This window comes from Tenrec ecaudatus, chromosome 6 (genome assembly GCF_050624435.1).
Source record: "Tenrec ecaudatus isolate mTenEca1 chromosome 6, mTenEca1.hap1, whole genome shotgun sequence".
In the NCBI taxonomy this organism is placed as follows: domain Eukaryota; kingdom Metazoa; phylum Chordata; class Mammalia; order Afrosoricida; family Tenrecidae; genus Tenrec; species Tenrec ecaudatus.
In genome coordinates, this window is record NC_134535.1 from 81,081,254 (window position 1) to 81,103,604 (window position 22,351).

At 48.7% G+C, this 22,351-nt stretch overlaps 1 protein-coding gene across 3 annotated transcripts; it reads left to right on the forward strand.

Annotated features, from left to right (window-relative positions):
* Positions 1-2,589: 2,589 nt before the first annotated feature.
* On the forward strand, positions 2,590-9,996 carry KRT2 (keratin 2). 3 transcript variants are annotated; one of them, XM_075552945.1, is made up of 10 exons: positions 2,590-3,159; positions 4,161-4,375; positions 4,912-4,972; positions 5,689-5,784; positions 6,404-6,568; positions 6,828-6,953; positions 7,790-8,010; positions 9,366-9,400; positions 9,497-9,832; positions 9,917-9,996. In XM_075552945.1, exons 1-10 carry the CDS (start codon positions 2,590-2,592, stop codon positions 9,994-9,996), a joined length of 1,905 nt encoding a protein of 634 aa, XP_075409060.1. The 3 variants fall into 3 exon arrangements, with proteins under 3 accessions (XP_075409060.1, XP_075409059.1, XP_075409058.1); XM_075552944.1 differs by having other exon boundaries at positions 9,497-9,679; positions 9,734-9,996; XM_075552943.1 differs by having other exon boundaries at positions 9,497-9,996.
* The last annotated feature ends 12,355 nt before the right edge of the window (positions 9,997-22,351 follow it).

The window sequence follows — 22,351 nt, forward strand, 5'->3', positions numbered from 1 at the left end:
GCTCCTTATCTCTCAAGGTGGTCTGAATGATGGAGCTGTAAGGGACAAGGTCACCCCAACAGGGAGAATACGGGGTGGGCACCCACCCCTGCCTGGGAGCTTATTCCCACTGGCTACCTGGTGCATTTCCCGGATGAAAACCAGGGGCTTACTAGTCTGCCATCAGGTCAGGGCTGTGCTCTTTGGAATCTATGGGGTGAGCACCTGGGATCCTGGACTTGCTGGTATCTTGTCAATAGAACAACGGGGGAGCAGAAAGGTGTTGCTCTGTCGGATCCCCATTTTATTCCCAGAGAGAGCAAAGCTTCAAAATGCCAACAGACCATTATCCTTGTGGGACAAGGGGGACCCAAGATGCACGCATGGCCAGCAATAAGAAGCTTGCCCCTGCACTTGACTCCCTTAAACAATGCAGATCATAATCTCCCGAACAAGCATGTTGAGATCATGAAAAAGGGAAATGAAAAGAAACTGGGAAATGAGACGTGACACCGTGCAACATCCTAGTTGCGGAAATACTGTGCTCCACATTTCCAGGGAGGAGAAGGACTCTTCCTTTTAACTTGACTTTCAAATATTGGCTTGTGAGTCTAGACATGAAGGTGCCTGAAGAGAGAATGGAAAAGGAGACCTGCATGAAGATAAAGCTATCGAGCAATAAATCGCACAGACCAGAGCCCAGCACAAGCCCTCTGCAGGGTTGGTGCTCAGACCTGACTTAGTTCTCTTCCTTGCAGAGGGATTAAGACCCCCAGAAGCTGGCGTGGCCTCAGCACTGTCACAGCAGAGTAATGGACAATCAGGGTGTTATTCAGACAACCAGAGACAGGAATGCATTTGGCGTTGGATGGAAAGTCTCTCGACAGCACTTTAGCTTTATGATCTATTTGCATGTGTATAATTACCTAAACCAGATTGGGGACAAAAAACTATATCAAGGAGCTACCTAGAACAGCTTCCTTCAGCATTCACTTCTTACACATGAAATATCTTGAGCAGTTCCTTCAATGGTCACCCCTACACTCATCTGTGCCATGTCGTTTAGGCACAGGACTGGAGTCCTAGTGGGGGCGGCGGGGGGGCTTCAGAAGGCATTAACTAGGAATGATATTTAAAATTGGGTTTATAATCTTAAATGTATTGTAAATCAGTATGTTGAGTAGGTTCCCTTAATTGATGTTGGGTGTTAGAGAGTTGAGATCAAATGTAGCCCCCTCTATCAAAATGCACCTGTGCATTTTTTATCATATTTAGCATACTACGGACATGAGTTCATTCTGTTTTTACAACAGCCATATTATTCTTATCCCCTTCCTGTTTTTAAAATTCACATCCCTGGTCTGTAGTCAGAGGGGACTCACCAGAAGTTTAACCATGTGGAATTCCCCTTCACTTTTTTTTAAACACTAAAGCATATAAAAAGGGTCGAAAGGGAGATCAAGCAATAAGGTATGACACTTTCACCTAACTACATTTGCCACGATGGACTTTACAATGCTCTCCGTGTGGTAAGAAAACTACTCACAGCCCTCAACTATGATCAGAAGGGATTCCCTGGAGGCTGAATCCCATGTGCACCTTACAAACGGGCTTCCACTGTCACCCCGAGCCTTCTGCAAGCCAGGTGTTCACAATTCAAGTTCCCCTACCATTCCCTCCTTTGGATTTGGATTTTATTTTTTACCGTCCTGGGATCACACAGGCTGGTGTGCTTCTGTGTGGACTTATGGATGTCTCCATTTTCCCTTTTTATTGATAAAGAATCTGGGGCTCAAAGAAGATCATGCATTATTCAAGACTAGTTAACTAAAGATAAAACTGAGACAAACTCCTGGTTTATGCTTCTCATTGTCTCATGTGAGCTCCGTGCTGCCACAGAACCAACCCACTGCCACGGAGTCAGTGCCGAATCACAGTGGCTTCCGGAGACAGTAAGTCTTTACGAGAGCGGATAGCGTCCTGTCTTTCCTGCCAAGTGGCTGGTGGGTTGAATCCACCTGTGGTCAGCAGTGCACCCCTCACCCAACACTGCCCCTAGGGCAGCCGGGCAATTCAAATTCTGGAACCAATGGCACCTGCATCATGGAAGCCACCAGAAGAGAGAATAGCATGCCAAGGGTACACGGGAAAAAAGAGCTGTCTTTGCTTTGACCCAAATGTGAACGCTATCTTCCACCTGTGTTATGCTTCAAACCACCTCACGTAAACTTTCCAACTCATGGGTCAGAATTGGAACAGCAGCTGCGGAAGGTCGCCTTCAGATTGGGAAAGCCCGACTTGATCTCCTCTTGTGATGATCCTACAAAAATCAAAATGCGTGACAGATGCCCAGATAAACAGAGGTTTGCAATCAAAGCAAGTTCTGGGATGGAGCTGATTAGCAGATTTTTAATAGCTATTAACTTGAACCTCACTCAGCAGGCGTAGCTTCAAGGCAGCCCAAACCCACGCCCCGGTGTGCCCACACCCATGTACACCAACACCTGCCCGACAGGTATAAGGGGACCCTGACAGCCTCCCCGCAGCAGAGTTGAGTCTCCAGCCTCAGCTCTTCTCAGACTCGTTGGACGTCCTCCCTAGCGAAGCAGCATGAGTTGTCAGATGTCCTGTAAATCCCGCGGAGGGGGCGGCGGCCGATTCCGGGGCTTCAGTGGCGGCTCGGCTGTGGTCTCCAGTGGGAGCCGGCGATCAGGCAGCGCCTTCTCCTGCTTGAGCCGCCGTGGGGGTGGCGCCGGTGGAGGCGGTTTTGGCAGCCACAGTCTGGTTGGCCTTGGCGGATCAAGGAGCATTTCCACAAGCATGGTTGGCGGTGGTGGAAGCTTTGGATCTTGTGGTGGATTTGGTGGCCGGGGAGGCGGCTTCGGAGGGGGCAGCGGCTTCGGAGGAGGCGGCTTCGGAGGAGGCGGCTTTGGAGGAGGCAGAGGCATTGGAGGCGGTGGTTTTGGTGGAGGCCGCTTTGGAGGCGGCGGTGGCTTTGGGGGCCCCGGTGGCTTTGGGCCTGGAGGGTTCCCTGGTGGCGGCATCCACGAAGTCTCCATCAACCAGAGCCTCCTGGAGCCTCTCAACGTGAAAGTTGACCCTGAAATTCAAAATGTGAAGTCTCAGGAGAGGGAGCAGATCAAAACTTTGAACAACAAATTCGCCACTTTCATCGACAAGGTGAGACCGGAGAACCTGGCTCCTGCGGATGCTCGCAGTGGCCGGCTTGCCCGGCATCACCCAAAGGAAAGAACACACACACAGGGGTTTCCTGTCCAAGCCATGGGGGTCGTAGCCGCGGGTTCCACCGGCTTCTTTGCCATTCCCGAGTGGAGGCATTGTGAGCGCCATTCTCTCTAACAAGGGGGGGTTGTTTTGTCCTCTTAGGCTTGATGGTTTCCATCCATGGAAATACAGTCCATGCAAAAAATCAGAAAACCATTCAACACGGACATGGGCCAGTCATAATAGATTGACCTGTTCATGCTGCGTGACAGCTCATTTTTGGGGGGGTGGGTTGGGGGGGTGGACTGTGAGCTGAGATCTGCATTTCCCTTACTGAGAAGTTACTACTCTGCGCAGGTCTGGGAAATTGAGGCCCCGCCCCCTGTGGTGGGGCTTGGGGGAAGAGTGGAATTCTTGCCTCCAAGAGCAGCATTCTCAGTTCTGTGTCCACAAAACTCTTCATGGCTGCCACCTTGGGGTGTTCCTAACTGGTTTCCCTGGGATCCGCGGGCAGACAAGCCTGTCCCAGGAATGCACCAGCTGTCAGAACAGCGGGCAGAGGAACTCGCGGGCCCGGGATCCCTACAAGCGAAGCTAGTGAAAGCCTGCTTTCAGTTTTCTCCAGAATCGATGGGACCTTTGCCTGGAATTCCATCGAGATGGGGAGGGAAATAGCCCGGAGTCTAGGGAGCAGCTGCGAAAGAGAACAGTGGGCGGTGAAGCGGAAGGAACGTGCTCTCCAGGGCCAGGGCCAGACGGAGTGGGAAGAGTCTGCAGAACCCTCAGAGGGCACAGGCCGGGGAAGCAGAAGCTCTGCCCCCAAAGATCTGATCCTGGCTGATCGGCGTGGAACCTCGTCAATCGATTCGCTGATTCTCCAAGCAAGCCCAGAGCCGGCTCTGGGCAGCTGACGGCTGGTCCTCGGAGCTCACGGGATTTCCTTTTGGGCTTGGCAGGTGCGGTTCCTGGAACAGCAGAACCAGGTGCTCGAAACCAAATGGGAGCTGCTGCAGCAGCTGGATGTGGGCACCAGTACCCCCAACGTGGAGCCTCTCTTCCAGGCGTATATCGCCAACCTGCAGAAATACGTGGACGGGCTCTCCACAGAGAAGGCATCCCGAGCTTCTGAGCTGAGCAACATGCAGGGCCTGGTGGAGGATTATAAGAAGAGGTAGGTGCTGGCCTAAGCCCCGAGGGGACATACAGATTCGTGTCCCAGAAAGCCCTGCCTCCCAATGCGAGGAAAGGGTAAAGCTCTGTATTTCTGTGGGTTACTTGGGGAGATGTTCTGGGCTTCCTCACTCTCTGCCACAAAGACAGAGGGACCCTGCAGCCCAGGCTGGAACAGCCCCTGTGGGCGTCTGAGACTTGAACTCGGTGGGAGCGGAAAGCCTCATTTTCCTCCCAGGTAGCAGCTGCTGGTCTCAAATTGCTGGCCTCGCAGTTAGCAGCCCCATGTGTAATGGAGATGCCCCCAGGGCTCTGATTTAGGACTTTAGAAAAGACCCTAGTGGGGTTTTGTTGTTTTGGCTGAGTTTGAAGTTAATTGACAGAAAACTACCCTTTCTTTGGGTGCACAGTGTTAGTTTACACGGTTGAAGAATGTTTACTATTCCCAGAGCACTGGGTATGAGGGTGAACCAAGCCAGAACAGACAGAGAAAAAGTAGAACCTCATGTAACCGCTATGTCCTTTGGATGCCAACAGATATGAGGATGAAATCAGCAAGCGCACCTGTGCCGAGAATGATTTTGTGACCATTAAAAAGGTGACCCAAGAGACTTCCATGACTGGGGGGCGGGAGTGGGGCTGCTCCAGAGCCCCGTGTCATTTACGGGCAGCAGATGGAATATAGCTGCGAGTGAAAACAGAAGCAGCCTGAGAAAACGATGCAGTGATCTGTGGCTGGCTCTTCGGTACCCGAGGTGTCTCTCTAGTGGACATTGCTGGTGGCCATTTTCAAAGACGCTCTGCAGATTTCCCAGCGCGTTCCTTAGCCACAACCCACTTAAGGTCCGTACTGGGCCACAAAACCTGCGAACGCAGCATGCACCTTCTTCTCTTAAGAAGCCGAGGAAGGAGCAGGACTCTCTCAGGAGCATTTCTTAAAGACGCGGTCCTGATGCAGACAGTGGTTTGAGCTAGAAATCCAAAAGCACTGGTGCTAAGTCTCCTTCCCCCTACAAAGAGTGTGGTATATAATTCAGAGAAATTCAGGAAAGCTGGGTGAGCAGAGCGGGTGGGTGTGTTGAGGGCTGTGGAAACCCATTCGAGGCCATTGGTAGCTAGTGGGAAACCATGGTGCCTCAGGCGGGAAGGAGAGAATGGTCCTGGGAGGTGGTATATTGGGGTGCCATGGGGACATGGAGACACCTGGGGTTTAGGGTAGAGAGTGACCAAGAGAGGGTAGGGCCCTTCAGGGAATGATGCTGATTGAGGGAGACAACTTGAGTTTCACCAGAGGCCCCTGGACTCTCCTTGCAGGATGTGGACAATGCCTACACGATAAAGGTGGAACTGCAGGCCAAGGCAGATATGCTGAAACAGGATCTGGAATTTCTGAAGATGCTCTTTGATGCCGTAAGGACATTGCTCCCGAACATCCTTTCTTCCCGGCTGGTAGAATGGGGCCTCTAATGTGCTCTCTGGACCAGATGACTTCTGTAGGCCATGATTCCAGGACCCTTGGGTGGGGGCTTCTGTGGCACAGGTGTTGGGGAAAAATGACTTTCTCCTTTGAGGTTAGAGGATTTAAGACTCAGAAAACATCAGGGACACCCCCCTACACAGACACCCCAACAACAAACGCACACACACTTCACCCCATAGATGCTCAGTTTCACTGGGAAGAGTCCTGTTCATTTCCCATGATTGTGTCCAGTGTACTTCAGGGGTCAACATGGATTCTTATCCTCCCCTGACCCCAGTGCACAAAGGTGAAACAGGAAGTCACCTGGGGGCATTTTCCATCAATTGGGGACATTTTGAAAAACCAGCAGAAGGGTTATCTAGGAAGTTCAAAAATACAGATACTCCTTCCCCCTAGTTCTCAAGAAAGCCTTGAGCTAGGCTGAAGAATGGTGATAATGTTGGTTTTTGTTTTTAATTCTGCATAGTCTGTGTATTTCCAGGGTGGGGCCCCTTCCCTGCCTTTGGTTCAGGGGTAGGGAAGCCACGGCCAGTCTTCCTGTGTGCACAGGAGCTCTCCCAGAGGCAGCAGTCTTTCACCGATACCAACGTCATCCTGTCCATGGACAACAACCGCAACCTGGACCTGGACAGCATCATCACCGAGGTCCAGAGCCAGTACGAGGACATCGCCCTGAAGAGCAAGAACGAGGCCGAGGCCATGTACCACAGCAAGGTGAGTGCCGGGGGACCTTGCCCCCAGTTCTAACTAAAAACTGTAAGATGACAGGTGTCATTCCCAGGAATGTTGTCCACAGGATCCTACATGCCCCCGATCAAGAATGACATCAAGCCCTTGCGGTACATGAGTCAGTCTGTTCACTTCCAGTGGGGCTGGCCCTCCCTGGACCAGTTGTCAGCTTTCCCTTGGTTCAAGTCAAAGCTTCCCCCAAGCAGAAACCCAAGGATGAGCTGTCTTCCTCTTCCTCTCCCAGTATGAGGAGCTCCGGGTGACCGCCAACAAACACGGCGACAACCTGAAAGACCTCAAGATGGAGATCAGTGAGCTGAATCGTATGATCCAGAGACTGCAGGGGGAAATTGGCCAGGTGAAAAAGCAGGTAAGGCCATGTCCGTAAGATTTGTCCAGTTGAATGGGTTGAGGAGTTTCTGGGGGAGGTGGCAGACAGGTGTGCACATGTGAGGGTGGGTGTGTGCAAGAGAGAAAGAGCAAGTATGATTGTGTGGGAAAGAGAGTGTGCATTTGCAAGAGAGGAGAAAAGGTGAGAAGTTACAGGCTAGCATTAGTCACCTTGAGCATCTTGAGTTTAACGAAATGGAAGAGTTTTAACAACATTTTAGAGCTGTCTAAGACATTCTAATGTAATGCCTAATTTGGAAAGGAGTGGTGTTTGCTTCTTGATCGTTCATATGAACGGAAAGGGACAAGAATGGATCACGCAAACGTTAGTTGAACTGGCTGTAGATTGCGGGTTTAACTTCCCATTTTGCTTAGCTTGGGCCCCAAGCACCAGCTGAAGGGTCATGGGAGAGCAGTAAGTGTTGGAGCATGTTGGCTGGATGGCCCATTGGCTTTCCAATAAGGTGGGGCTAGAGTGCCAACCTCACAGACAGCAGCATGTTTGTGAAGCAGTCAATAGTGAATGTTTTCGTTTGTATCTGTGAACATGGGATATTGATCCAGGCTCGGTGGCATGAGTACCCAAAGGAATGATGGACAAAACTTCGGGCTATACTCAAAGGCAACACAAGGAGGTGACACCCCCAAGGCAGCAATAAGTCTGAGCATGTTTATACAACTGCAAAGAGGACCTCACCACTCTTGGGTCCAATGACCTTGGCCTGAACTCTTCTAACTCCCTCTCTCCCTGACTGTGCAGACATGACACTGTACACACACACACACATACACAAGCCCTCTCCACTGTCTTCATAGTGTAAGAATGTGCAGGACGCCATTGCAGAGGCTGAGCAGAAGGGAGATAATGCCATCAAAGATGCCAAGCACAAGCTGATGGAGCTGGAGGATGCCCTGCAGCAGGCGAGGGAGGACCTGGCGCGGCTGCTGCGTGACTACCAGGAGCTGATGAACGTCAAGCTGGCCCTGGACATGGAGATCGCCACCTACAGGAAGCTGCTGGAGGGCGAGGAGTGCCGGTGAGGGGCGGTCGGGAGGGGAGAAGGGTAGTTTTCTGGACTTCTCTGTTCTTTTAGAACCAGGGCAGGAGGTGAAGGCAGAGAAAGGAAAAGGCTGGGCATTACAGTAGGTGTGAACTGCCACTGGCAGGTTTCAGCTCCTGGTGCCCCCATGTGTGCTGAGGACAGCTGCCTTATGGGGATTGCAAGTCTGTGATCCTTTGGGAGCAGCTTTCGAGACCCACCCCGCAAAGTGCCTCCACGTGGATTAGAATGGCCCGCCTTTGTGCTGGCAGCTGAGCCCTTAACACTTAGGATGGCGTGGTAGGGTTCTCAAGCCAGAAAGGCTCAGTGGGCAGTGAAATGAAGCCGTCCAGTACACAGCTTGAGCTTTTCTGAAAGAAAAGAAACCCCTGACATGAAACCAGGTGGGTCCCGGGTGGTCTGAGACATTGGTCTCTAGATCCACTGGATGTGTGGCATCTTCCCCCACTGCTCCAGGACTCAGAACCAGAACCCAGATGCAGAGATGATGATTCCAGAGGTGCTTGATTGGCAGGGCCGTGCTCCCCTGGAGTGGCGCCAGACCTGGCTCTTCGTAGGCTTTCAGAGTGACAAGAGTGCGCATTTCTCCCGTGAGCTGTGAACTTTGCCCGTGTTAGGAGCATCTGCGCGGTTGAATCCAACGCGAGCACTTGACAGCGGAAACGCTTGCCTTGACCATGAGCGGGCCGGCTTGTGTGAGAGGGAGCGGCTTTCTTTGGGTGCCTGTCCCTGATCTGTCTGCAAAGCAAAGACACCGCCCCCCAACACACACACACCCCTATTAGAAGAGGAGGTACAGAAAATCCACCATTGAGGCATAAATGGGCAGATGTCTCGGTGAGTTTCCGAGATCGTAACTGGAGAAAGCCTCGTCTTTCTCCTGCTGGGGGCTGCACAGAGGGGGAAGTAGGGAGAGGCAGGGAGGCCACTCCCTCTGCATTGCGTCTGCCCAGGATAGCCTCATTTGAACATTTTGGATGTGACCTGGCTTCTGAATATCAGAATCGCGGTGATGGATTTGAATACAACCCATGCCGCAAAGTCAGAAGTGGATTTCTGTCTCCGTCGTTTTGGGTCAAGAACACAACGCCTCGTTTTCATCAGCGCAGAAACAGAGATGCATAGTTGATGTCAGGCAGTAGGGCTGCGGTGCTAGGTGTACCGGGGGTCTCCTGCCTGCGAACTTGTGATCTGGCAGCAACGAAGACAGCGGGGTCCCTAAGGCCCTGGTGGCCAAGTTTAGAGACTCAGCTCTATGCAGGATTGTAAAATGACATGCATACAGCACCTACGTGCTCTACCACAAGCCGCTGTCTCTCTGTCCCTTCTAGGATGTCCGGAGACCTGAGCAGCACCGTGACTGTGTGTAAGTAGTGCAGAGGGAGCTTGTCTGCAGGGGCAGTGTGTGGGTGGAGGCAGGCGGTGTTCAGGACTGGCCAGGACACATCTTCTCGTTCTGCAGCTGTGTCAAGCAGCACCATTTCTTCAAACGTGGCGTCCAAGGCTGGCTTTGGAGGCCACGGGTCTGGAGGAAGAGGCTCCAGCTCTGGAGGAGGCGGCTACAGCTCTGGAAGTGGCAGCTACAGCTCTGGGGGCCGAGGGTCTGGCTCCCGAGGTGGCAGTGGAGGCGGCTATGGCTCTGGGGGTGGCGACTCCAGGGGAGGCCCTGGAGGATATGGTTCTGGAGGCTGCTCCAGAGGCAGCTCCCGAGGTGGTTCTGGCTCTGGAGGAGGATACGGCTCCGGAGGAGGCTCTAGAGGAGGCTCCGGAGGATATGGCTCAGGAGGGGGCTCCAGAGGTGGTACCAGCTCCGGTGGAAGCTGTAGCTCTGGAGGGGGCTCTAGAGGCGGTTCTGGCTCCAGAGGAGGTTCTGGCTCCAGAGGGGGAGTCTCTGGTTCTGAAAAGGGTGGTTCTGGCTCAGGTGAAAGTTGTGGTTCCGGCGTGACCTTCTCTTTCAGATAAAGATGGGGTGTCCCTCTCTGATTCTCCCGTCCCAGAATGTACCATCTGTCACTGTATCTCTCATTGACAGCAAGGCAGAGTTTGTCATCCATTTCCGATGGCATTTTGGGGAAAGGGATTACCACACACGGTTTTGAATTGTCTTCTCCACAAACAAATCAGTCAGAGCCAGTGAACTCCAGCTTCCCACTCCCCTCTCTTCCCCGCGTCTCCGCCCCCCCCCCCATGGGTCTTCTAGTCATGCCCCAGTCCCTGCCCCATTCTTGCCACCTTCCATGGCCCATTTGGTGGTCCTCCTCCAAAGAGATAATCTGTTGAAGACCCAGGGCACCCTGCTGATTTAATCTGGAAGCATGCACCTTTCCCCTGGAAATGTCCTGAGGAAATGTGCTCATGCATATAGCTCCTCCTGTTGGCTTCCCTGCCTGATGTGTTGTGGTCTTGGTGTCTGCCCAATAAACTGCACTTGCAACTCATGTCATGTGGTGTCTGTTTAATGCCAAGTCTTGGCACAAATGAGTATCCCAAATCCCCCAACCAAACCCACTGCAGTTAGTTAATTCTGACACAGAGACCTTACTGAAGAGAGCAGAATTGTTCTTTATAAAAAGAAATGTTCTTCATAAAAGCAGACCGCCTCATCTTTCTCCCACTGAGTGGATGGTAGGCTTGAACCACTGGTCTTTCTGTTAGGAGCCCAGGGTGCCACTAGTGAACTGCTGAAAGCGATGATTCATTGGTATCTAAGACAACAGAGAATGAAGGGTTGGCAATGGAAACAAGAAGGGATGTGGTAACTGAGGGGCGTGAGCCTTGGAGAAGCCTAAATACACTTGAACAGTGTTTCCCCAAAGACTCACCTCTCCCCCGTTTTCTGACAGGAGGCTCCTTCTCCTCAGCACACCCCAATTGACACACTGGAGTACTCATGCAGGCTGTCTCATTTCCCCACACATCAACCGCTCAGCCCGCCGTGGGTGACGGGCCACTTTGATGTCCCTCCAATCAGATACTCCCTTGCTGAGGTCCTCAGAAAGCCTGAAGGGGGATCTCTGAGGGAGCACCTGGAGACCCTAACCCAAACCCAGCCCCAACCCCAACCTAGTGCCTTTGAGTGAATTCTAACACAGTGAGCATCTAGGACACAGCAGGCCTGCCCCACTGGGTCTCTGAGGCTGAACATCTTTAGGGAAGCACACTGCCTCCTCTTGCTCCCATGGGGCAGTTGCTGGGATCAAACCACCAACCTTTTGGCTAGCAGTCAGATGCTGCACATCACCAGGAGCAGTTCTGAAGATTATAAAGGGTCTCCACAAGAAATGACTTTGGAGCCAAAGAACTCTGATGGTGCAAGACCTCAGCTGCTAAATGGAGGGTCAATGATTTGACCCCAGCGTTCAGTGACTCTGTGGGAGGAAAACCCTAGAGATCTACTTTGGGGAAGAGTCCACCCTACTCCACCCTCTGGGGCAGTTCGACTTCGTCCTAGAGGATCAATATGAGTCAGGATCGAACTTGACACACACAACATAGTGACAGAACACACCTCTGTCTTTAGAGAGACCTTCCTTTTCTTGCTCCAACCCACTGCCCTCTGGAAGTTCTGCCCCACAGCCATCCCCGCCACGCAGCCTCTCTTCCTGGGTGCGACGGTGACTTCACACGCTCTTCAAGAAGACCCTGTCACCCGGAGGTCGGAACGGTTTGGCAGACCAAGAATGGGCCCTGGGGGATGGTATTTAGATTGACGAGGTGATATTTAGGCCAACGAGAGCTGGCCACATGGGAGTTGGCAGCTTCGGTGGGGTCAAGCTCCACGAATGTATGTGGAATCCGGATAAAGGCAGAGGGGATTCAGAACAACACAACCGGAGTGTGCTGGGGGACTCTTTCCGAGCTTCAAAATCGTGGTGATGTCTTAGACGAATCTGTGGTCCTCTTCTGATTCCCGGGATTATGGAAATGATGCTGGGAAACGTAGGGAGGTATTAAGGGGCAACAGCAGTCTTCATTTGACTCTCGACCTGCCAGGCTCCAGGTTTGAGGATGCTGGGCAGGAAAAGCTCCAAGATTCTGCAGGTGTTGCTAGGCATGATTGTGATTCTGATGCTGATCTGAGAAGCACTCACAGAGACTCTAAGGGGTCAGGCTTGGCCAGGAGAGAGACCATGCAATTGAGACTTCTAGAACCTTGGGAATTTAGTAGCGATCAATAAAACACTAACAACCAGATGAAAGAATTGGCCTTGAGCAAGTTGCTGAACAATTAAGAGCCTTGATTTCTCCAGTGGTAAAGAAACACATATAGTCGTATCCCCTGGGATTTTTCCTGGAGAGGTTAATTAAGTGATAAATGTTCATTATATAGGACCCGCGCTATTACAGGTATAGTATCGTGAACCACTTATTACTATTTTTGCCATAACTAGAGTTATAGACAATCTTGTGAGAGTGGGGAAGACTTTAAGGATAAGCTGGCTTTACATCTAGGCACTAAAGGATGTGTTCATTAATCAAGAAACAACAATTTCTACAGATTTTTCTAGGCAATAGAAAAGGATGGAACACATTAGGTTATATTCAAATCATTAAAATTATTTATTTATTTTAAAATCATTTTATTGGGGGGCTCCTACAACTCGTATCACAATCCATACACCCATCCATTGTGTCAAGCACATTTGTACATTTGTTCCCATCATCATTTTCCAAACATTTTCTTTCTACTTCAGCCCTTGGTATCAGTTTCTCATTTTTCCCCCGACCTCCTCGACCCACCCTCCCTCATGAACCCTTGATAATTTATTAAAAAAAATTTCATGTCTTACACTGCTCAATGTCTTCCTTGTTTGTTCATCCCTGTGGGAGGGGGTTATAGGCAGATCATTGTGATCAGTTCCCTCTATCTCCCTCCTTCCCCTCCTGGTATTGCTACTCTCTTTCTTGATCCTGAGGGGTTTATCTGTCCCGGATTCCCTGTCTTTCCAACTCTCATCTATACCTGTGTACATGCTCTGGTCTAGCCGTATTAGTAAGGTAAAATTGGGAACATGATAGTGGTGGTGGGGGGGAGGAAGCATTAAATAACTAGAGGAAAGTTGTATGTTTCATCAGTGCTGTACTGCACCCTGACTGGCTCATCTCCTCCCAGTGACCCTTCTGTAAAGGGATATCCAGTTGCCTACAGATGGACTTTGGGTCTCCACTCCATACTCCCCCTCATTCACAATGATATGACTTTTTTGTTGTTTGATGCCTGATACCTGATCCTATTTGACACCTTGGGATCACACAGGCTGATGTGCTTCTTCCATGTGGGCTTTGTTGCTTCTCAGCTAGATGGCTCCTTGCTTATCTTCAAGCCTTTAAGACCCCAGATGCTATATCTTTTGATAGCCGGGCACCATCAGTTTTCTTCACCACATTTGCTTATACACCCACTTTGTCTTCAGCCATCATGTCGGGAAGGTGAGGATCATGGAATGTCAGGTTAATAGAACAAAGTGTTCTTGCATTGAGGGAGTACTTGAGTAGAGGCCCAATGTCCATCTGATACCTTAAGACTAAACCTATAAATATATGTACACAGATCTATTTCTCCATCATCATATATAAATATATTTACATATGTACATGCCTATATTTAGACCTCTATAAATATCCTTTGCCTCCTAGTTCTTTCCTCTGTTTCCTTTTACTTTCCTCTTGTCTCACTATCATGTTCAGCCTTAATTTGTACTTCAGTAATTCCTCTTGGTTACATTGCCCTTGATCAAGCCCTACCAGGCCTCCTTCACCCTTCTCGCCATCGTTTTTTAGATTAGTTGTTCCCTTGTCCCTGGGTTTGTTAACACCCACTTCCTTTTCCCCTGCCTCCCCCTCTCCCATGTCTCCCCAGAAATGTCAGTCCCTTTGTTTTCTCCTTGAGCTCATTTATCCCGCCTATCTTATCTAGATAGACATGCAGAGATAATATGTATGAAAACAAGACAGAGCAAAACAAAGCAACAAAAGAAAACACAACAACAACAAAACCAATGACACACAAAAAAGAAAAGCCTATAAATAGTTCAAGGTCTGTGTGTGATGATGTGCCATGCCTGGCCCCAAAGTCTACTTTTGGTATTCCCCTGGGGCTTCATTGCTCTGCTCCCCTTGCTATTCTGTTGCATGCCCTTAGTGTTTTGCCTCAGTGTGGTGGGGTCAGATCAGGCACAATTCCCAAACTGTGTCTCCAGTGTTGTCCTCCATAGCACTATGGGTCAGTGAGGGACGTCGTGTCTTGTGGTGGGGCCAACCTTATGATCCTTTCTATACACTGGTTGCTCTGAGCAGGAATATTGTCCTCAGGGCTTGGTGGGCCAGGATGTGCTCCACTCTCCCATCCTCCCCCTTCATTTGTTCCTGTGTGCTCTGATTAGACATGCCCCTCTCCCTGAGCTATAGCTTCAGGGCTGTCCTCTGAAGTAAATTCTCCTCAAACCATTTTGTTTTATGAGCCCAGAATACCTTGATATCAAGATCAGGCAAAGACACTGCAAGGGAAATAAAACTGAAGACCGATGTTCTCCATTGACATAGATTCCAAACTTCTGAATATAATTCAAGAAGGCTTCATCCATAAAGTTCATGGAAAAATTCTCATGAACTTTTTGAAGCTCCTCCAAGAAGTTGCTTTTTGGGTCGGAGGGATCAGAAGGTAGACTTTGGTGGACAGTAAAGCCATTGCAAAAAAAGAGCCCACAAAGACAATGCTTTATATCCATTCTTTTTTTTTTCCTTTCCCACATCCTACTTTCTTAACAACTAGAATCTTAAAAGCTTTCAAATAGCAATATGAAGTGCAACTCTGCGTGTCTCCCCACGAAGAAGGAGTAAAGAAGAGTGAGAAAGTTCAAAGATCCATGGAATTGATTAGTCCAAAGGACTAATGAACAATGCAAACTTCAGCCTTCAGAACCCGGAGACCAGCAGAAGTAGATGGTGCCCAAGTACCATTGCCAACTGCTCTGAAAAGGATTACCCAACTGCTCTTGAATATTGAGAAAACATCCCGGCCCAGCCCAGATCAAGTCCATAAGTCTGATATTAGCCCATGTGGTAAATATACAATCATTTGTCAAACTGAGGATTAACAGTAAAGGGGTGGAGTCTATTCTGTCAATTGGGTCATAGCCAAGGAGGCTTCTGTGTGGGCATAGCCTTCCCCTAAGGATTATGGGAAATCTGATACTTCCTTCTTGGAGGCGGGAGACACCTTTCTCTCCCTACTATACTTCCTGGGAGACATAGCAGCCGACAAGACAGAAGGACCCACCCTGATGCAGCCCAGGGAAGCCATGCAGAGAGCCCTGCCAGCACTGAGAAGTTTCCAGTGCCACTGCATCCAAAGACTTTCTACCTACTGCCCTGTGATCTTCTACATTCAGCATCATTACATGTGTTTCATGAGTCTGAAGAGGACTTTATAGATTGGTATTGGACATATGGGCTAATATTGGACTTATGGACTTGATCTGGATTGGGCTGGAATGTTTTCTCAATGGTCAATTGCTCTTGTATATAAATCTCTTTCTTATTACATATGTGTGTCCAAGGATTTGTTTCTCTAGTCTACCAGACTAACACAGGCCATATGCCCAATACCAATCTGTAAAATCCTTTCCGAAATCCTCATGAAACACATGCAATGACACTGAATGCGAGGAGATCACAGACCAGTGGGTGGGAAGTCCTGAGATCCAGTGGCATTGTAAGCATCTCAGCACTGGCAGGGGTCTCCATGTGACTTCTCCAGCACCCAGGCTGCATCAGGGTAGGTCCATGCCATGCGGCTTCTCCTTAGGGATGTCTTGCAGGGAGTCAGCCTTGTCAGTAGAGAGTCTCCAAGAGAATGAGCTGAGAGAGAGAGTGAGTCTCCTGCTTCCAAGGAGGAAATACAGGCGTTTCCAGAATTCTCAGGGGAAGGCCCTGCCCACACAGAGACCTCATTGGCTATACAATGATTGACAGACTAGACTCCACCCCTTCAGTCTTAATCCTCTCAAATCCCCAATTGACACCAGATTATGTAACGACCACACTTAGGGACTCGAGCTTGGAACTGAATTTACTCCCATGGCTCAATTTTCAGCCAAGTAATAGGCAGGTTTATAAGGCAAACCATAACACCAGAGAGGTGTGTGCGCATCAGTGGGTGAGTTATACAACCATAACAACTGGTTTTGACCTAGGACACCCATGGGGCAGTTCTACTCTGTCCTATAGGCATGCTATGAGTCAGAATGACTACAATCTTATCCTCAGCTAGCCACCTTACTGGATGCTAATTATGATACGGATAATCTACCACTGAGGTTTATCAAGAACCTGTTTTGCTTTGACTATAAAGTCCCACCTGACCTATCTGGTGACCAGGATTCTCTGCCTCTCATGCCTTTTCAATCCCTTAGTGGTCACTGCAAGAAGGGAGAGCTATGCCAGCCTGTCCTCCACCCACCCCCGACACACACCCTTTCCCGAGGGAAGCCAGTCTAGATCACCCACCTAGAGACGGAGTCCACGTGTCTCCCCTTCGCTAGAAGGAGGTTAAAAATGGAGCCGAAGCAAATATGTCTTGGGGACGACATTCCGGGAAGGGCCTAGTGTGAAGCAGTCACGTGGGCGTGGTGTGATCTGCTGAGTTGGAAGGGGTGTTGGGTCTCTACTATGTGTGAACCTGATCTTTCATTCTGTGGTTATTTTGAAAGTGTTCTTCTTCCCCACTCCCTCGCCTCCAAGCTTTCCCAATAAACCTCATGGAAAAATTAATTTTGTTGGAGACCTTTACGTATATAGATTATTCCGATGCCCCCTCCTCCCCTAATTGTGACCCTGCAGGGCACACACGCTCACCTTTATAGGTGCTCCCTCGGTTGCTTCTCTCTTTCCTGCTCGTTTCTCCCTGTCAGTTAGAGAACTCTCTAGGAGGGCATCATGTTTCTATTTTGCTGTGGAAACGGGGCAAAAGTGACTCATACTTCCATACTCTTTACTGGGAAAGCCTCTCTTTTGGATGTAACTTCAAACCGTCACTTAAGGCCCTTAGGTCTTACTTGACTGCCAAACTGGTGTCATTACTGCCTAATTAGAGGTTCACGGTGTTGCTATTATTGGGAAGCTTATTATCAGGCAAATGGCCAGAGGGTGTGGAGTGCGAAGCCACAGCCTGGGGCTCAGGTCCCAGAGCAGCTCTGAATATTTTTGTCTCCTGCTTTGCCCAGAATGGAGCTCCATTGAATTGGGAATGAATCTTACCACCACCACCACCCCCTTTCCTGGACTCTGCTCTGAGCACTTAAGGGAAGAGAAGATGATGGGAGAGACACCTGGCTCCAGCAACTCTTGGGCTCCTGGGGAGATGGCATTCACCAGGAGAAGGGAGGTTTGTGGATACAGATGTGTTTACTAATCTTGTGGTTTCCCCTCCTTCCTGGTGGTCCCAGGCTCCTTCTTTCATGGTTTCCTTTCTGTGAAGAGAATTTCCCTGAGATGTGGTTGCTGGTGACCAATTCAGAATATGGTTGCTGGTGACCAATTCAGAATATGGTTGCTGGTGACCAATTCAGAATATGGTTGCTGGTGACCAATTCAGAATATGGTTGCTGGTGACCAATTCAGAATATGGTTGCTGGTGACCAATTTTCTTAATGTTCCTTCTTTTGAAGATGTCTTGAGTTCACCTTCATTTCTGAAGAACAGTGTTTGCAACGTCCAGGACTCTCCACACCTCCTCTGTCAGTTTGCCGTACTCTGGTAGCTTGCGCGTTGCTGTCATGCAGGAAGTTATGCCACCAGGATTTCCAAGAGCAGGCCACTCAAGGTGGACAGTTTGGGATTGTGCTTTAAGACGAAGACAAACTTAGAAAGACCTGGCGATCTATTTCTGAAAAAGAAAAATCAACCAATGAAAATCTTATGAATGGCAGCAGAACATTGCCCTATTTGACCAACAGCTGTGGGAATAGCAGTCAAGTATCAAGCCATGCACATGAAGACAATGAAATGGGATCCGGGTCTCACAACACACACACACACACACACACACACACACACACACACACACACACACATCAAAGTAGACCAAGGGCCTCGATGTGCAAACTAAAGGATAACATTCAGAGCAGAATAAGTAGGGGCAATGCTTTTAGAACTAGCTTTCAACAATAGATTATCAAATATGATAACAAAAGCAAAAAACATCAAAAGGCAAAATTTTAAAATGAGAGACTGTCTCTCAGAAACATCTATCTAATAGGAATCTAGTAACCAAAGCATATATGAAGCATCGACAGTTTAACCAGCAGCTAAATAAATCTATCATAAACTTGGCAAAGGATTTAGATAGACACTTAAGCAAAGAGGACATTGAAATGGTCAAGCACACCGAAAAGACAGTGTCTCCAGTCACCAGAGAGATGCAGATAGAAACCACAGCAGGCCTGGCTTCCGTGCCACGAGGATGGATCGGATTAACAAAGAGGAAATAGCCACGGTGAGTGGGGACATGGAACCTGAGCCCTGGCTACTGGGAATGCCAAATAGCACAGCCCTCTGGAGAAGCCGTGTGGTGCATCCTCAACAAGCTAAAACTGGAACCACCGGATTGCTGTTGTTTGTAGATGCTGTCCAGTCCCTTCCAACTCATGGCGACCCCAGACACCGCTGCCCGGCCCTGCACCATGCTCACCACCGCCTCCATGTTTGAGCCCATTGTTGCCGCCGTTAGGTCAATCCATCTTGTTGCGGGCTTTCCTCTACCCTTGTACTTTACCAACTCTGATGTCCTTCTCCAGAGGCTGGTTTCTCTTGACAGAACTGATAGGACCCAGCAATGCCACGGATAGGAGATACCCAAAAGAATTGAAAGCAGAGATTCAAAAGGAGACTAGTACATCGATGTTTACTGCAGCACTATTCACAACAGCCAAAACGTGGACGCAAGGTAAGTGTCCAGTGACGCATGACTACATAAAAAAAATGTGGCACATGCAGGCAATGGAATACGACTCAGCCAGTAACAGGAATGAAATCTTGATATATATTATCGTGTGTGTGTGTGTGTTTGTGTATGTAATACAATATGGGTATGCTCAATGGAATAAGGTAGCACAAAAGGACAAATATTATATAACCTTATTTCTATATAGAAGTAAGAGTGAAAAATGTATAGAGAAGAAAGTGTCTTAGTGGTTACCAGGAGCAGGAGGGAGAGGCACAGGGAGTTCGTGTGATGGGGAAACTGCGTTGATTAATGGTAAGGCTACTCATCGGATTATTGTAATTGCTGTCAATAAGTTTTTGTTAGGCTTGCTGTTGCTCACAGTGACCCCATGTATGACTGAATCAAACACGGTCCAGTCATGCGCCATCCTCTCAATTGCTACGCTTGAACCTGTGGCAGCCATTGTGTCACTTCATCATGTCAAGGACCTTCCTATTTTTTACTGCCTTTCTACTTGACCAATGGCGTCCTTCTTTTAGAGACTGATCTCTCTTGGTAATCTGTCAAAAGCACATGAGATGAAATCTCACCATGGGCATTCTGGCTACACGTCTTCTCAGATGGATTTGTTTGTTCTTTTGGCAGTCCTTGGTACTTTTAATATTCGTCTACAGCACAATAATTCAAATGCACTGATTCTTCTGTGGTCTTTCTTATTCAGTGTCCAACTTTCACATGCACATGAGGCCATTGAAACATCATGATGTGGGTCACGGGCGCCTTAGTCCTCAAAGCCACATCCTCGCTTTTTCAACGTTCTAACGAGGTCCCGTGCAGCTGATTTACACAACGTCATGTGTCATTGGATCTCTTGACTACTACTTCCATGAGCATTGATTGTGGATCCAAACAAGACAAAATCCTCGACAACTTCAATCTCGTCTCCATTTATCACGATGGTGCCTGTTGGTCCGGTTGTGAGGATTGTGGTTTACTTCGCATTGAGTTGTCAGCCATAGCGAAGGCTGCAATTCTTGACCTTCATCAATCAGCAAGCATGTCAAGTCCTCCTCACATTCAGCAAGCAAAGGTGTGCCAACTGCAGATCACAGGTTGTTAATCAGCCCTCCTCCAAACCTGATGCTGCATTCGTCTTCATCTAATCCAGCTTCTTTGATGATTTTTTCAGCATACAGATTGAGTAATATGGTGAGAGGATGCAATCCTATGTACACCTTTCCCAATTTTAAACCACGTGGTATTCCCTTGTTCTGTCTACCCAACTGTCTCCTATATAGGTTCCGCATGAGCACAATGATGTGTTCTGGAATTCCCATGCTTCTCAAGACCATCCATAGTTTGTTATGATCCACATAATGGAATGGCTTTGCATAGTCAATAAAACACAAGTAAACATCTCTCTGGTGTTCTCTGCTCTGAGCCAAGAGCCATCTGACATCAGCCATGACATCTCTTGTTCTACATTCTCTTCTGAATCTAGCCTGAATTTCTGGCAGCTCCCTGTCAATATACTGTTGTAACTGCTGTTGAATACACTGTAGCAAAATTTGACTTGCATGGCTACCCAGGCAGGGACAGGGGGCGGAGCAATAGATAATAGGCAGCATTAGAGAGTCTTCCACAAACGGGAGAAGAGCAACCAAAGAGGAGGGTAGCAGGGCCAGCTATTGGGGGGTTTGGTAATTAGCTTAAGTTGTTGAATACAAAATAGATAATCTGAAATATAAAAGCTCACCTAATTCACAATAAAAATTATTTTAGAAAAAGTCGTGTGATAGATATATTTACAATGGTTTCTTTTAGCTGTTGCGACAGAGGTGACTGGCAGATACAACCAAACACCTCGTGGCCATGGTTTCAGGGTACATCCCAGTTAACTGGCCTAGAAATGAGTTTCCTGCTCCCGTTCTACTTCCTAGTTCATTGCGTAGAGCCTGGTGTCTGAAACGTTTGCAAGCAGTCATTTATGAAACAACAATTGGTCTCTGTTCAGGCAGATCCAGAGAGAAAGAGGAGAGTTCAGAACAGGAGTAGGATATGGAATGTGGGGCTAATTTACTCCATGACTAACTACCTCCTTTGCCATCCGATCAAAAAATCTGCATTATGAGTAGCTGATCAAAGATTGCACAGTGTAATCCTGATCAAAAGGGGAGAAAGGTTCAATAGAATTTCAAATTTCTAAGGACTCTAGAGCCACGGAGAGGGGATGACTCAGAAATGAATGCTCTGAGATAATCTTTAAGACTTAAAGCAAACGTATTGCATGAAGCCACCTTAGAAACGAACAACAATTCACCCCGATGAGTTGAAAAGGTCTGCCTGGAGGATGTTGCACCCGTGAAGCACTGTTTCTATGGAAGCAGCCACTTGAAACGCTAGATAGGGATCTGAGGAGACACTGAGATTATGTTAACAAGGGAGGAACAACTAAAAAGGCGGGTGACAATGATTGCACAACTCGAGGAATATAATTAGTGCCACCAAACTGCGTTTAGAAATTATGTCATTGATGTGTGTTGTGCTGGGTCTATTCTCAACAGCCCCACAATACTACCTAAAGCACAAACAAACCAGGATCTCCGTAAGAGGGAGTGTGTGAGGCCGGGTTGACTAGAGAAACAAAGTCAGACACTCATAGGTGTATAGGAAAGAGCTTTATATACAAGATCAATTGAACATTGAGAAGATATCCCAGCACAATCCATATGAAGTCCATAAGTTCAATATTAGCCCATATACCTGATAGTAATCTTTAAATTCCTCTTCAGACTCATGCAACGCATGCACTGATGCTGCACGCAGGTTGATCGCAGGCCAGTAGGTGGAAAGTCTTGTGAATCGAGTGGTGGTGTAAGCATCTCAGCGCTGGCAGGGGTTTCCACATGGCTTCTCCAGCTCCGAGGCTCTGGCTGCCATCAGCCTGTCTCCATGTGGCTTGTCAACCAGAATGTCCCACAGGGACTGAGCCAGTGTCCAGCCTCCAGTGAGTTGTTTATCACCTTAGCGCCTCCAAATGAGGTCAGTCATCAAGCTGAGACCTGATTGACACACCCACCCCTTCAGTCGTAAATCTCAGATTGAAACAATTATGTAAGTACCATAGGGAGTGAAAAATAAAATAAAATAAAATAAAATGTACTGCATTGGGCATAGGGGCTGCAAATGACCTCTTCACAAAGTGTTAGAAAGCAAAGACGTTACCTTCAGGGCTAAGGTGCATCTGACCCTAATCATGGCATTTTCAATGGCCTCCTATGCGTGAGAGCTGGACGCAAACCGGGAAGACAGGAGTCTAAGGGAGGCCTTTAAATTATGGTGCTGGCTGCCAGAAGAGCGACCGAACGCGTC

Bases quoted from the DNA above. Each gene is read 5' to 3' on its own strand.
- KRT2 (XM_075552943.1), top strand. From the start codon at position 2,590: ATGAGTTGTCAGATGTCCTGTAAATCCCGCGGAGGGGGCGGCGGCCGA. The intron at 6,954-7,789 runs GTAAGGCCATGT...CTGTCTTCATAG, and splicing joins TTGGCCAGGTGAAAAAGCAG to TGTAAGAATGTGCAGGACGC. The intron at 8,011-9,365 runs GTGAGGGGCGGT...TGTCCCTTCTAG, and splicing joins CTGGAGGGCGAGGAGTGCCG to GATGTCCGGAGACCTGAGCA.